The sequence below is a fragment of the Ostrinia furnacalis genome, unplaced genomic scaffold (genome assembly GCF_004193835.3).
Source record: "Ostrinia furnacalis isolate ACB-3 unplaced genomic scaffold, ASM419383v2 OfSCF0477, whole genome shotgun sequence".
Taxonomy (NCBI): Eukaryota; Metazoa; Arthropoda; class Insecta; order Lepidoptera; family Crambidae; genus Ostrinia; species Ostrinia furnacalis.
Window position 1 is genome coordinate 30,071 of NW_021130716.1, and position 14,703 is coordinate 44,773.

Sequence of the window (14,703 nt, forward strand, 5' to 3'; positions counted from 1 at the left end):
ACAATTAACTATTATTAGCATTTTTAATTTTAAACAATACCAAGCAATGCCAAACAACATTTAGTCAGATAATTCTACATTGTTTCATTTTTATTAATAACAATAAAACAATTTAACGTGTATCCCACACTGAAGAATACAACACTGAGCACACAAAAAAGAAAATGACATAACTCACAAATCAAAATATTTCAGTTAGTAAAAATTAAATAGTTTTTTTTTCTAAATGCATCGAAATCTAAAAACGAATAAATAAATATTATCATTAAATGTAATTATGACGAAAATTCACTAATTATTTACAAATCACTTAAACTATTTACTTTTAGTCAATAAATAGAAAATAAATAAACAGTCAAAAACCTTTTTAGGTTTAACTTTAGAGTAAGTTAGTGTATTACTAAGAAAAAGTTTTTTTTTGTTTTTGAGTATTTTTGGCGCAGTTTTTATTTTGAAGAGTGAACAGGTCAAAATAAAATCGCCAAAAATCGTGGACTCAAAAACTTCTGAATGATTCTATCAAACTTTTGTACTGATTACCATAAAATACAAAATTCTTAATATTAAAAACGCGATAAATGGAAGACGAAAATTCATATTAGTTGGTCATTAAATAAATGTACATATTCTTATGAATTGATTTATATTGATTGTTCCTTTGTCATTTCAAAAAGCTAATGTTTTTATACTCAAGTGAAGCCTCAATGTAACCTTGTTGGTGTTCAAATAAATAAATAAATAAATAAATACTTGGTTTATTACATAATTCCATATTATAAACCTTATCTCCTTGGTTTAAGGTCCAAAATAACAAAAAATGTAGCCTAAAACTCAATTTTTAAGAAATGACAAAGTTACCAAAACAAATCAATTGTCCTACATTAAAAGAGTTGGCACTAAGTTTTACAATGAACTCTAGATACAGCACGATATGGGGTAAAGCGATTATCGATACTGATGTATAAATATCGATAGTTTATCGGTAAAGGTAGTTCTTAGGCTCCTCGGCGATCGGCTCGGCGCACGTGCCCAAGTATTTGAGAGAGACCAGACTCCTGAAATGAAAGAATACATTTATTTTAATTGTCGAAGAGATGGAATACTTAAAATCTTACATTCATCATTGAAAGAAAGTAAGGAACTAGCACGTTTAAATTTCACATAAGCTTCGGGTAAGTTTTAAAAAATGAAAATGGAAGTTGCATCACTGTGGCTCCTAAAACCCAACCAAGGTCTTTCTCATAAGCATTTTATAGACAAGCTATGTAAGTCATAAGTCTGTCGACATAACAACAATGTTACCAGCATCGATAGTTCGAGGCTTACTTTCGAACTCTCTATCACAGAGGAACTGGCTAATAAGATCCTGGGTGAAGCTCGCTTCCTCTTTCAACCTGATTATCTCTTTCCATAAATGCAGCTCAGGAGTTTTTTCGTCGTGGGTAAAAAAAAAGTTCTGTCATAGATCGCTTCTGTAACGCCTCAGGACCTCAGGCAGTAGATTCAAGTCAGAAGTCATGTATCTTTCTAGAGCGGCATTTCGCTATACAGTGTGATATCAAATACCTGAACCGGCATTTTGCTATGAAGTGCCATACCTAAACCTACAGTTCTCCATCAAGTATTACTAGTAGACCAGTAGTTTTCAATAAAGTATCACACCTAGACCGTCAGTTTTCCATCAACTGAGGAATCAAGTTAGTGTCTTACCTAGACCGGCAGTTCTCCATCTCCAAGAAGCACTTGTTGGAGTAGGTCTTGTCATCAGTGCCGCAGACGGGGTCGTACTCGGGCGGGCAGACGCGTGCGCAGCCGGCGTATTGGAACCGGGATAGGCAGCGCTTGAGAGGCACCACGTACACGTGTTTGCTGCAAAGAAAAATGTGATTTAGCTGTGAGATTATAAGGTAATGATTTCCGTGAATAATGGCATTAAAATTTGTCCAGCATCTTAAAGCTGTTTGATGTTTGCGGCAGTCACGTGTGGAACACAGAAATGTTCATTATTCATTCGAGGGTTGAGACTTGAGGGTTCTGGAATGGAGGCCGCAGCGTTGGACGTCCACCCACAAGGTGGACCGACGACCTGATAAAGGTAGCAGGAAGGCGCTGGATGCAGGTTGCTACCAACCGTGCGATGTGGAAGTCATTGGGGGAGGCCTATGTTCAGCAGTGGACGTCCTATGACTGAAATGATGATGATGATGAGACTTCTGAGAATGAGGCGTGATACAGGGAACTCCAAATTATGTGTAACATCAGTAGAGGATTGAAAATTCTAAGAATGATGTGTGATTCAGAGACGTGCTCAAACCTAGCAATTTACACCAGTTATCCCAAAGACAACAATAATTACATTCTCAATTGCTTCAAATCTGCAAATAGTCAGACACTATTCCATCGAGGAAAAGTCAGCCAGTCCAATACCTTAATCGTTCGGATCTGACTGACCCATTTCCAGGGTATCAAAGAAAACAATCGTACGTAAAGTCCACTCTACTACCAACCCGCAGTTCAGAAGTGGCTGAAAAAATGTGACGGTGATGAAAGTCCACTTACCCGCAGTTCTCTTTCTTCATGATGCACTCGTTCTTATAAAACTTGTTGTCGGACCCGCAAACGAATGCAGGCGTATCGGGGCAGGGCTCGTTGCAGAGAGCCGTGGTGCGGCAGTGGGCTGCTGACACCGCAACGACATGCTGACCGCAAGTCAGGCGGCGGAGTTCGCATTTCGATCTGGAGAACAACAACATGAAGAAATGTCATGAATAATGAACAGCATGAAGTGTGGACAAACCTCAATAGGATTTCAGACACTACTCATCCAAAAATGTAACCATTTGATTTGATTTAGAGGTACGTAAAAATGAGAGGTTTAAAACGGTTCTTTTTGACCATTATGGTTATACCCTGATAACGGGTTGAGTAAAAGGAAGATTAATGGAGAAATCACGGTTATTAAAGGGTTTTTGAACAAACTATTGATGAAAGAAAGTCTGGAAAATGTAGTTAAACGTTAGACGTTTAACCTGGAAGTTATACCAAAAATAAATCAGACAAATAAGCTTCTCATAGCCTAGAAAGATTGTCAGCTTAAGTTGTGATTTATATTACTTGAAGGCCGAGCTGAATAGAAATCAATAGAAAGACTTACTACACTACTACTGATAGTGGACTTGGACTTGGAAAGAAATAAGCTGATGATGATGATCTTACTTGTAAACGTTTCCGTCGGAGCCGCAGATGGGTTTTTCGATGTCATTCTCGCAGTCGTCGGGGCAGTCAATCTCGAGTTTGGGCAGCACCGTGCAGTTTCCGAAGTGGGCCAGTTGCACGCCTTTGCTGTAAAGAAAATTGCGTTCGTAAAACATAGTACAATGGAAGAGACAGTAAACTGAGCAGTGCCACCCTGTCACACAGCGATGCCCATCACAATAGAACCCCATTCAGCATGCCGTGGCCACGAAGGCCAAGAAGCTGGTTTTCAGTGTGCCCCAAATAGGTAAAATAACTTTCTTAGAGCGAGGCAAGTCCATTATATAGTGGTATGTATCGTCCAGAACAACCTTTCTCTTTATATTCTTACAAAATGGACCACAAGCTGGATGAAGAAACCGGGAGATTGTTGTTAAACGGGGCTATTCCCACCTCTCGTTCCTAACGCTGCAACTCCCGTATAGCCAGGATCTACAGCTTAATCGCCAATAAAAACCCAACCAGTGAATATCAAGTTTGTCCCGGGGGGAAGTTAAACTGTCATTGGACCCGCAACGAAATTAATCAGAAGAACACAGGAGGACTTCGAAGTTAAGGTCGAAGCTATACTTACAGGCAAGTAGCCACTTTCAGGAGACAAACGGGGTCGTAGTCGGACTAACACTTCACGCACTTGTTGCAGGGTGCAGGTCTACCAACCGGGCAATATGGGAGTCACTGTGGGAAGCCTATGTTCAGCATAGGTCCTGTGGCCTAAATGATGATGATGAACGAACGAACGAAGATTGGCAATACTTACAGGGGACTATTCCCACTTCTCGTTACACCAAGTCAAGTTTGTCCCGAGGAAAGTTAAAATATCATTGTACCCGCAACGAAATTAATCAGAAGAACACAACAAACATAAACAACTGCACGCAAGAAGATTTAATGAAGACTACTGACACTGTTTGTTGTTGACACGACAACAAGAAGAAGAACACAGGAGTTCAAGGTTCGAAGTTGTACTCACAGGCAAGTAGCCACTTTCAGTAGGCAGGGGTTGTTGTACACATTGGCGTCGGTGCCGCACACGGGGTCGTAGTCGGCCGAGCACTTCACGCGCAGGCATTTGTTCATCTTCGACCGGCACTTCTCCATGTCAACCTTCTTGACTATTTTCCTGTTGCTGACTCTGGAATGGAGAAGAAAATAATAATAATGAATAGAATAGAATAGAAAACGTTTTATTTGCAAGAAAGGTATACAAGCAGGCAAGACATATATTCAAACAGAGAGAAATATTCAAGTGGAAAATTAACTGCTTGTGCCCCTCTGACAAAAAGGCATCCGCCCAGCGTACATTAAGACCGCCAGGGCTTGTCTTGAAACTGATTTTTAGCGGGAATTTAATGAACTTTATTCGAAAAAGAATAAGAGGGTTTTAACAGCGACTTCGGCATAGCAAAAATCAGATTGGGATTATGGCTTGCCTAAAGGCAAGGTTTTATCTTTCGCCGTAGTTCAAGCTGAGTTTAATTGGAAACCATTTTGGTTCTAAGATAGACCAAATAAAACATTAATACATTCACAAAGGGGAGCTAAAAGGAGCTTGCGAAATATCAAAATACACTTTAACACAAATATCCAGGTTTCAGTAGGCTTATCTTCAATCTGATTTCAACCTTGTCAGCACAGCATAAAGTTCAAATTCCCTAAGGATAGAAGCTTCAGCAAAATCGATAAAACGCTGAAAGGGTAGCCATTTTCATCCCTGAAAATCAAGGCTCGGTAGCTTAATGGTTAAAGCGTTCGCAATTGTCGAGGCAATTGCGAAGATGTTGGTTCGAATCCTTCCCGAGCTGACTTATTCTTTTTGAAATTGATTTATAATGTTTACAATATCTATTTATATCCCATTATTTGTGTTGTATTGCTGTTGGTTTTCCGAATAAAATAAATAAATAAATAAATATCATTTCATGAGCCTTTTATACTATTTTAGGCAAGTGTGAACAGAAAAATAAGTTCTAATAAAATAAGCACTGGTATAAGCGCTAGATGATCCTTCCTATTTGTAAGAGTGGATGGATCTGCTCTGTCCGAAAAAGTTGCTAAACGATTTTTGATGAAATTTTACACTATATTTACACATCATAATATAATCGATATTATTCTATTTATAATCGAGTTAATTTGCCAAATCACAATATTTCCAGCAAATCGGTCTTTCTGTGACAAACTGAATTTCAAGTTTAAATGGGTGGTTTTGCATTCAATTTTCTACAAAATTTTGAGTTATATCCTTATCTGCATCAATAAGAACCAAGCCCATGCCTAACCAAGACCATAGCCAACATACCCGCAGTTCAGCATTTTCATCTCGCACTCNCGCCAGGGCTGGTCTTGAAACTGATTTTCAGCGGGAATTTAATGAACTTCATACGCAAAAAAATAAGAAGGTCTTAACAGCGACTTCTGCATAACAGAAATCTGATTGAGATTCACAATTCAGTGAATTTTTGGCTGAGAGATTGATGCATTGACACATACCTACATGAAACATAGAGGCTTATAATTTTAGGACAACAACGGTTACACTGACGTGATAATAAAATGTTACGGAGTACTTCTGTTTTTTATATTCTATTTGGATTGATGGAAACAATACAATATTAGTTAAAAATTTTGGAGGTAGTTTCGAGAATTCAACATTTCAAATTGTAATAAAATAATGATGTAGAGTCACCCAATAAAGGTTTTTAACTGAAAACAGGCCTAAAGGCAAGGTTTTATCCTTCGCCGTAGTTCAAGCTGAGTTTAATTGGAAACCATTTCGGTTCTACGTAAGATAGACCAAATAAAACATTAATACATTCACAAAGGGGAGCTAAAAGGAGCTTGCGAAATATCAAAATACACTTTAACACAAATATCCAGGTTTCAGTAGGCTTATCTTCAATCTGATTTCAACCTTGTCAGCACAGCATAAAGTTCAAATTCCCTAAGGATAGAAGCTTCAGCAAAATCGATAAAACGCTGAAAGGGTAGCCATTTTCATCCCTGAAAATCAAGGCTCGGTAGCTTAATGGTTAAAGCGTTCGCAATTGTCGAGGCAATTGCGAAGATGTTGGTTCGAATCCTTCCCGAGCTGACTTATTCTTTTTGAAATTGATTTATAATGTTTACAATATCTATTTATATCCCATTATTTGTGTTGTATTGCTGTTGGTTTTCCGAATAAAATAAATAAATAAATAAATATCATTTCATGAGCCTTTTATACTATTTTAGGCAAGTGTGAACAGAAAAATAAGTTCTAATAAAATAAGCACTGGTATAAGCGCTAGATGATCCTTCCTATTTGTAAGAGTGGATGGATCTGCTCTGTCCGAAAAAGTTGCTAAACGATTTTTGATGAAATTTTACACTATATTTACACATCATAATATAGGCTATTTATAATCGAGTTAATTTGCCAAATCACAACATTTCCAGCAAATCGGAGTTTCTGTGACAAACTGAATTTCAAGTTTTAATGGGTGGTTTTGCATGCAATTTTCTACTAAATTTTGAGTTATGTCCTTATCTGCCACAACAAGAACCAAGCCCATACCTAACCAAGACCATAGCCAACATACCCGCAGTTCAGCATTTTCATCTCGCACTCGTTCCTGTAGATGCTCTCATCTGACCCGCAGACCAGCTTCTCCTTCTGTCCCGAGCAGTCGGTGGGACACGGCTCTCCGCCAGACGTCCGCTCTTGGGACACGCAGAATGCCATCGGTACTTCGAACACGTGTTTGCTGGAAGAGAATTGGGACAAATTAGTTCATTTCTCGACTGAGGGGAATCGTGGATATGCGTCTAAAAAATCTTCGGTTCTAACACAAAAAGTTGCTACCACACTTTAGTATGATACGGAAATTTTTAAATACCATGTGTCTTCCTAAAAAAAATGTCAAAAAACTATTTTAAAAGTAACTAAGTAATGTTTTTTAGAAATTTTGATTCCTAAATCCCTAGTTGGACGTAGTAACAACCCACATGAAGTTATTTGCTGGGATCATTTTAGTAATTAAATAACTTTATAGTTTTACAACCTCTTTGGTATATGAGTATTTCTCAAAAAAAATGTACGTAACGAAACGGTAGTAACGAAATAGTAAGGCCATAAGGCTTGTTATACATTGGCGAAATATTGTGAATGCTCTTTATTTATTCAATTCGAAATATTTGTAAGTATGCACCCAAATACGGTTTAATATTAAGGGGTTAGAAATAAAATAAGGGAGTAATCATTCATACTATTTTAATAAAATTATTTTTGTTCCATCATGTTTATCCATTTTGAGTCGTTCTCTGTAAGCTTTTTGCCTTTCGGCATTGGTTTTTGGCGGCATTCCTAAAAAAACAAAAGAAGTAATCACATAAAAACGTAATCTAAATGATTTGATAATTTTTTGCTGGTGGCACTTCTGNTATTTCCAGCAAATCGGTCTTTCTGTGACAAACTGAATTTCAAGTTTAAATGGGTGGTTTTGCATTCAATTTTCTACAAAATTTTGAGTTATATCCTTATCTGCATCAATAAGAACCAAGCCCATGCCTAACCAAGACCATAGCCAACATACCCGCAGTTCAGCATTTTCATCTCGCACTCGTTCCTGTAGATGCTCTCATCTGACCCGCAGACCAGCTTCTCCTTCTGTCCCGAGCAGTCGGTGGGACACGGCTCCCCGCCAGATGTCCGCTCTTGGGACACACAGAACGCCATTGGTACTTCGAACACGTGTTTGCTGTAAGAGAAATTGGGACAAATTAGTGCATTTCTTGACTGAGGGGAATCGTGGATATGCGTCTAAAAAATCTTCGGTTCTAACACAAAAAGTTGCTACCACACTTTAGTATGATACGGAAATTTTTAAATACCATGTATATTCCTAAAAAAATTGGCAAAAAACTATTTTAAAAGTAGCTAAGTAATGTTTTTTAGAAATTTTGATTTTAGAACCCCCAGTTGGACATAGTTACAATTTTATTAACATGATGTTTTTAGCTGGGATCGTTTTTTTAGTAATTGAATAACTACGAATATAGTTTTACAACCTCTTTGGTATATTAAACTCAGTTTTTGCATTTTTGTGGATTGGGTTCTTTCTGCGTGACTGCGACCAGCTTCATATTTTTAAAGTAGGCTCTAACGCCCGTATTCACAAACATATATACTATGAGGTCTCACAGTGCGCGCTGACGCACAGGATCACACACGAACCCATCACAGAGCTTTATTCAACGCTGTGCGTTCGTATTTCTTCTTCACTTAAGCAAGTATCGTTTGTGAATACGGGTGTAATAGTATCTTTTTTCTTCCTCCTTCTACTTACCCACAGTTCGTGGCCTTCATCCTACAAGCGTTCGCGTAGAGCTTCCCGTCGGAGCCACACGTGGGCCTAGCGACGCGCCAGCACGACTCGCGGCAGTGGCGGGTAGTTTGGCAATGCTTTTTGCTGGTTCTTACTACTCCTTGTCTGGAAAAAGGGATAGAAAAGGTTTTAAGACATGGGTTCTTAATTTAAATTATTTAAAGAAGTCATTATCCAGGTTCAGAGGTCCAGAATATTGTAGAGACGTTATTGGACAATATCAATCGATACCACTCTTGATTCATCTTATACCCTCTTGAAACTAGAGTCTTTGAAACATGACTATTTCCACCTCTCATTCACGCTGCTGCAATTCTGTATCAGAAACTACAGCTAGACCGTCAATAAAACCCCAACCAGTGAAGGCCAAGTTTGTTCCGGGGGAAAGGGACTATTCCCACCTATCGTTCTCACCGCTGCATCTCCTGTGTAGCTAGGATCTACAGCTTTACCGCCAATAAAACCCAACCAGTGAAAGCCATGTTTGTTCTGAGGAACGTTACCCTTAAGCCGTGATGGACCCCCAACGAAATTAATCAAAAAAATTAAGGAGTAGTCATAAAGAAAAAGGCTACCTTGAGCAGCTTCATCTGGCAACTGCTCTTATAGATATTACCTACCATTGGATCTTCTTAAAGATACGTCGAGCGGCTAAGAGCAGTCACGGAGCAGTTCTCGCAGTACGAGTTGATGATTTTACTTAAACTCAGAAGAAGGTTACTTACCCACAAGTGAGCAGCTTCATCTGGCAAGTGCTCTTGTAGACGTTCCCATCTGACCCGCAGATGGGGCCATCCAGCGGCGCTTGAGAGCAATCCACGGGGCAGTTCTCGCGATGAGCGCTGATGTTGTTGCAGGCTCCAAGATGGGAGAGACCGATGCCCACTCTGGAAAATATCAGAAAAATAGGAATTTAAATCACGAAAGGCATTCAAGTAGGTAACACCGGCAGATATATGGCTATTATCTAGGGACCCTTATAAGAACTTTATGGTTAGAAGTAATCTGATGGGTCTATTTCCATAACTTATTTCTATCATTGCAACTGGATCTACAACTTGACTGATGTGAAAGATTTTATGTAAAGAAATAATAATGTAAATGTAATGAAATGACACAACATAGGCAATTAACCTTATCTTAGGGATCTTAAAAAAAATCCGTTAAAATTCAATCAAGGGCATTGAGTGTTAAAGTCATTCCATGAAGAGTACGCAAGGAGTGTGATTAAAGGGAAATTACAATGATAATATGGTAAATGAGCCTGAGAACTTGAGTGATGAGGAATGATCAGATGCCACATCATCCAGGAGTTATGCTCTTTTATGTTATTTATAGAACCAAACCTAAGTAAGTAAGCTGTGGTAAATGATGCTGATGTTGAATTTACTTTTTTTTTGCAATTCGATTTCTTAAGCAACATATTCAACATTGTTTTTTTACCCTAATAAAGTAAAAAAAAAAACCGCTGTGTTGAAAACCTTTATAGTACAAGCAGTCACAATGGTTACCATTATAGCTGTTATAGGCCTACTATATTACCTACTATTTGTTGATAAAACGCCTTGGTTTTAGAACCTGTTGTTACTCGATTAGTTTCAACTTAACTTCATGTAACCTTCGTATACCCACCTGCAAATCTCAACCTGCAGCATGCAGCGGTTCAGGTAGGTCCTCCCGTTAGTGCCGCAGACGGGGTCCCGCTCGGAGGTGCAGCGGTGCTCGCACTTGGACCCCTGGGCCCGCGAGCACGAACCCTGGTCGGGGGCCAGTCGGACGCCTGGAAGGGGGAACGAATTGGTTGCGATGGGGCAAGTTGATTTGGACCTCTAAATACAAATTCCCATTTTGTTTTTGGTGTCATTATTTCTGTAACTAATAAGGAATCAATCGGCCATTATGGAAATCATTTGGGGAGGCCTGTGTTCAGCAGTGGACGTCCTGAAGATCGAGGAATTTGCCTAAAATATATTTTTGTTGTGTGATAGGTAAATATGAAGCTAAAAGTTTATACTGAAAGCGGTGTGTGAGGTATCAAAGAAACAAACTCGTGTTATGAAGATCTGAAATTAAGTGAAGCAGCAAATCGAACGCACAGCGTTGAATAAAGCTTTTTGATTGGTTCGTATATCACCCTGTGCATCCACGCGCACTGTGAGACCTATAATGTTTGTGAATACGGGCGACAACTTTCGTAAGTATTCATCCCTTCAACTTTCTGGAGGACGAAGATACTGCACATACTATTTGACCTCAAAACAAAATTACTGTCTACACATTTTAATCTCCACGACCCCAAATCATTACACCCTAACTACCCAAGAGTTACCTTTTCCACAAGTCTTCTTCCTCATCTCACAGAGCGAAGGGTAGATGTATCCATCCGTGGCGCAGACCGGTTCTCCCTGCAGGGCTGGTCCGCAGATCCTGGGACATGACGCGTCGCGCGCGCCCTCGCACCATGATGACGCTGTGGACAAAGAAATAGGCATAAGGTTAAAATCGTACGAATAATGTTTTGCAATTTCTGGCTTCATACCTTAAGAACCGTACTTTTCATGTTGTTGTTAACGGCTTCAAATCGGGCAATAAAGATGTAACTTCAGGAGTTCCTCAGGGTTCCCATTTGGGCCCTATTCTCTTTAATATATTCATCAACGACGTTTCTATGTGTTTTCAGAACTCTACACCATTTTTATACGCAGACGATCTAAAATTTATAAAAGTTGTAACCTGTACGGATGATGTATCCATGATGCAACGTGACCTTAATGCCCTGGCTTATTGGTGCAACTCAAACGGCATGCTATTAAATTCTAAAAAATGTGTACACATAAAATTCACTAGAAATACAAAGATTATTCCATCTAAATACCACATTCAAGGCACAACTCTCAGCGAAGTGAAATCGCTAAAAGATCTGGGAGTAACGTTCGATTCAAAATTAACCTTTGTTGAGCACATCGACTGCATAGTTAGTAGGGCCAATAAAATGCTAGGGTTCATCATGCGTAACGGAAAGGTATTCCATAAGCCCTATACACGCATTAATCTCTACAATTGCCTTGTACGTAGCACTTTGGAATACTGCAGCGTTGTGTGGCGGCCTCATTATGCGGTTCACTCCTTACGAATAGAACGGGTACAGAAGAGATTTCTTTGGCATCTGTCAAGCTCNGCTTGTTCTAAGTCCGCCTGGCTAGCTACCACCATCTTACCTAAGTCTGTCGCCATAACAACAATGTTAACAGCATTGTTGTGTTCCGGCAGTTAGAGGTAAGATAGCCAGTTCCTCCGTGGTTGAGGATTCCGGGTGAAGCTTGCTTCCACCTTCGGCCTGATCATCACTTACCATCAGGTGAGATACAGGCCAAGAGCTTCCTCGTTGTGGATAAAAAAAAAAAAAAAAAAAAGTTAGTTTCAACTTAACTTCATGTATCCTTCGTATACCCACCTGCAAATCTCAACCTGCAGCATGCAGCGGTTCAGGTAGGTCCTCCCGTTGGTGCCGCAGACGGGGTCCCGCTCGGAGGTGCAGCGGTGCTCGCACTTGGACCCCTGGGCCCGCGAGCACGAACCCTGGTCGGGGGCCAGTCGGACGCCTGGAAGGGGGAACAAATGGGTTGAGATGGGGCAAATTGATTTGGACATCAAAACACAAATTCCTGTTTATTGTTTTTGGTGTCATCATTTTTGTAACTACCTAATAAGGAATCAATCGGCCATTATGGAAATCATTTGGGGAGGCCTGTATTCAGCAGTGGACGTCCCGAAGATCGAGGAATTTGCCTAAAATATATTTTTGTTGTGTGATCGGTAAATATGAAGCTAAAAGTTTATACTGAAAGCGGTGTGTGAGGTATCAAAGAAACAAACTCGTGTTACGAAGATCTGAAATTAAGTGAAGCAGCAAATCGAACGCACAGCGTTGAATAAAGCTTTTTGATTGGTTCGTGTGTCACCCTGTGCGTCCACGCGCACTGTGAGACCTATAATGTTTGTGAATACGGGCGACAACTTTCGTAAGTATTCATCCCTTCAACTTTCTGGAGGGCGAAGATACTGCACATACTATTTGACCTCAAAACACAAAATTACTGTCTTCACATTTTAATCTCCACGACCCCAAATCATTACACCCTAACTACCCAAGAGTTACCTTTTCCACAAGTCTTCTTCCTCATCTCACAGAGTGAAGGGTAGATGTATCCATCAGTAGCGCAGACCGGTTCTCCCTGCAGAGCTGGTCCGCAGATCCTGGGACATGACGCGTCGCGCGCGCCCTCGCACCATGATGACGCTGTGGACAAAGAAATAGGCATAAGGTTAAAAATCTAGTAGATGTAGTAATTGAGAACACCCTTTTTGACGTCGGTTAAAATAACCTTGAAAGTTGGAAAAGGGAAGTTGATGAAGAAGTGTGGTGTTTTGACAAATTCTTGCGCTGTACTGGGCCATCTATGCCCATCATCATCAACAGCCCCTTACAGTCCACTGTTGGACTATGAGCCTCCTCCACTATAGTTTGCCATAATCCCCACGCTTGGCAGGCGGGTTGGAGATCGCAGTTTAAAAGATTGATGTTTTTCAGTGAGCTCTGCTGCCCGTTTACTGTTTAATTTGTAGTCCCTAAGTCGCCTCTCGACACCCCTACTCTTCCCGCAGTCGACACCCGCGGGAAGAGTAGGGGTTGGTGACAAATGTATTCTACTCTGCCGTCACCACACGGCTCCTATGCCCAGATTATAATATTAACCTTAATACGAAATGATATTCAAAATATTGAATCGATGTTTAGACTGAATCTATTGTCTCCGTCGTTTTGTTATGTGATGGTTAAAACTGTGAGATACAGGCAGATAGATACTGTGAACTGTCTTACTTCCTACAAAGATTTTTAGAGCAAAATCTCTGTTACACGACACCAAGGGACTGTTGCCAGTTGCCACTAGTTATGAAAATAAAGTATTCTTCCTTTATAGGTATGATGAGTACTTACGAAAAAATAATTATGATAAATTGTACCTACCACAGCTGAATAAGCTGGTCAAAAAGTATACTCCCGTTTCATTTGATCCTGGATTTAATCCCTTCCATCTAACAAAATCTCGGACGATTTATACAAAGCCCAGACATCTACCACAATCCTCCACCCTTTCGCATCCTCCTCAAACTCTGTCGTATCACTCCGCGGTTTATCAGCTACAGCGACCTCTAATGGACTTTCGTGGTACTAACGAGTGCGGGCCTCGGGCTAGCCTCTAAAAAGAGGCCATGAAAATAGCGAATAGGTACTTTTATAAAAGAGTTTATTTTGGAATGGACAAAGTTTTAGAAACTGGTCAAAATTGAACTTAAATATAAAGTGACACTACACTGTCTTAGTTATTAAAATAAATAAGAGGTACCAAGATGCTTTAGATAAATACTTTTGTGTTTTAAGATGCTGCTAGATTAATTAATATCGTGTACTAGAAAAAAATGAGAACCTCCTCCTTTTATTGAGGTCGGTTAAATAGATTAAATAGTTGTGGAAAACCTTGGGGAGGCCTTAGTCCAGCAGTGGACGTCATTTGGCTGAAACGAACGGACGAACGAACGGTTAAATAGAGCTACAGAAGCACTATAAAAATCATAGTCATAATATCTTTATTGCTTCATGTGGTAAGCTTAATTTTAAAACTCATAAGAGAATTCAAAGTTTATGACGGACAACCCACAAAATAATTCAGACATAGAATGTATATTGTTTTAAATACCAGAAACGATGGAAAACCCCAAATTAAAATTAACTCATAACAGTAGATATTAATAGAATATTATCCAGATCCAATGCTTTGACAGATCTTTCCCAGCTAGATATCTACTATATAATACAGCTTGAGTGCCAATAAAAACCCAATCAATGACGTTGCAAAATGACTCAAAAACCGTAAAATCGCTGTATTGGTGGCCCCATAAGAACGTTCGCAGCGATACAGCGTTTTCTATGTTCTAAGATAGTGTATCCCCTTATTTGTCTGTTACCAACGTGAAAATGTATGAGGCTCCAAGCTGTTGCCATTCTTGGCCAGATGGCTGA

General features: G+C 39.6%; 1 protein-coding gene across 1 annotated transcript in view; it reads right to left on the bottom strand.

Moving 5' to 3' along the window:
* Positions 1-746: 746 nt before the first annotated feature.
* LOC114366008 (serine protease inhibitor dipetalogastin) overlaps positions 747-14,703 on the bottom strand; it is a 59,002-nt gene continuing 45,045 nt past the window's right edge. The window contains exons 2-11 of the mRNA XM_028322765.1: positions 12,781-12,921; positions 12,076-12,223; positions 9,347-9,508; positions 8,583-8,726; positions 6,837-7,001; positions 4,229-4,390; positions 3,217-3,342; positions 2,560-2,736; positions 1,711-1,869; positions 747-1,055 (exon numbers count right to left, since the gene is read on the bottom strand). Of these exons, the coding sequence (XP_028178566.1) occupies positions 977-1,055; positions 1,711-1,869; positions 2,560-2,736; positions 3,217-3,342; positions 4,229-4,390; positions 6,837-7,001; positions 8,583-8,726; positions 9,347-9,508; positions 12,076-12,223; positions 12,781-12,921 (1,463 nt within the window). The 3' untranslated portion in view covers positions 747-976. The remainder of the gene's footprint in view (positions 1,056-1,710; positions 1,870-2,559; positions 2,737-3,216; positions 3,343-4,228; positions 4,391-6,836; positions 7,002-8,582; positions 8,727-9,346; positions 9,509-12,075; positions 12,224-12,780; positions 12,922-14,703) is intronic.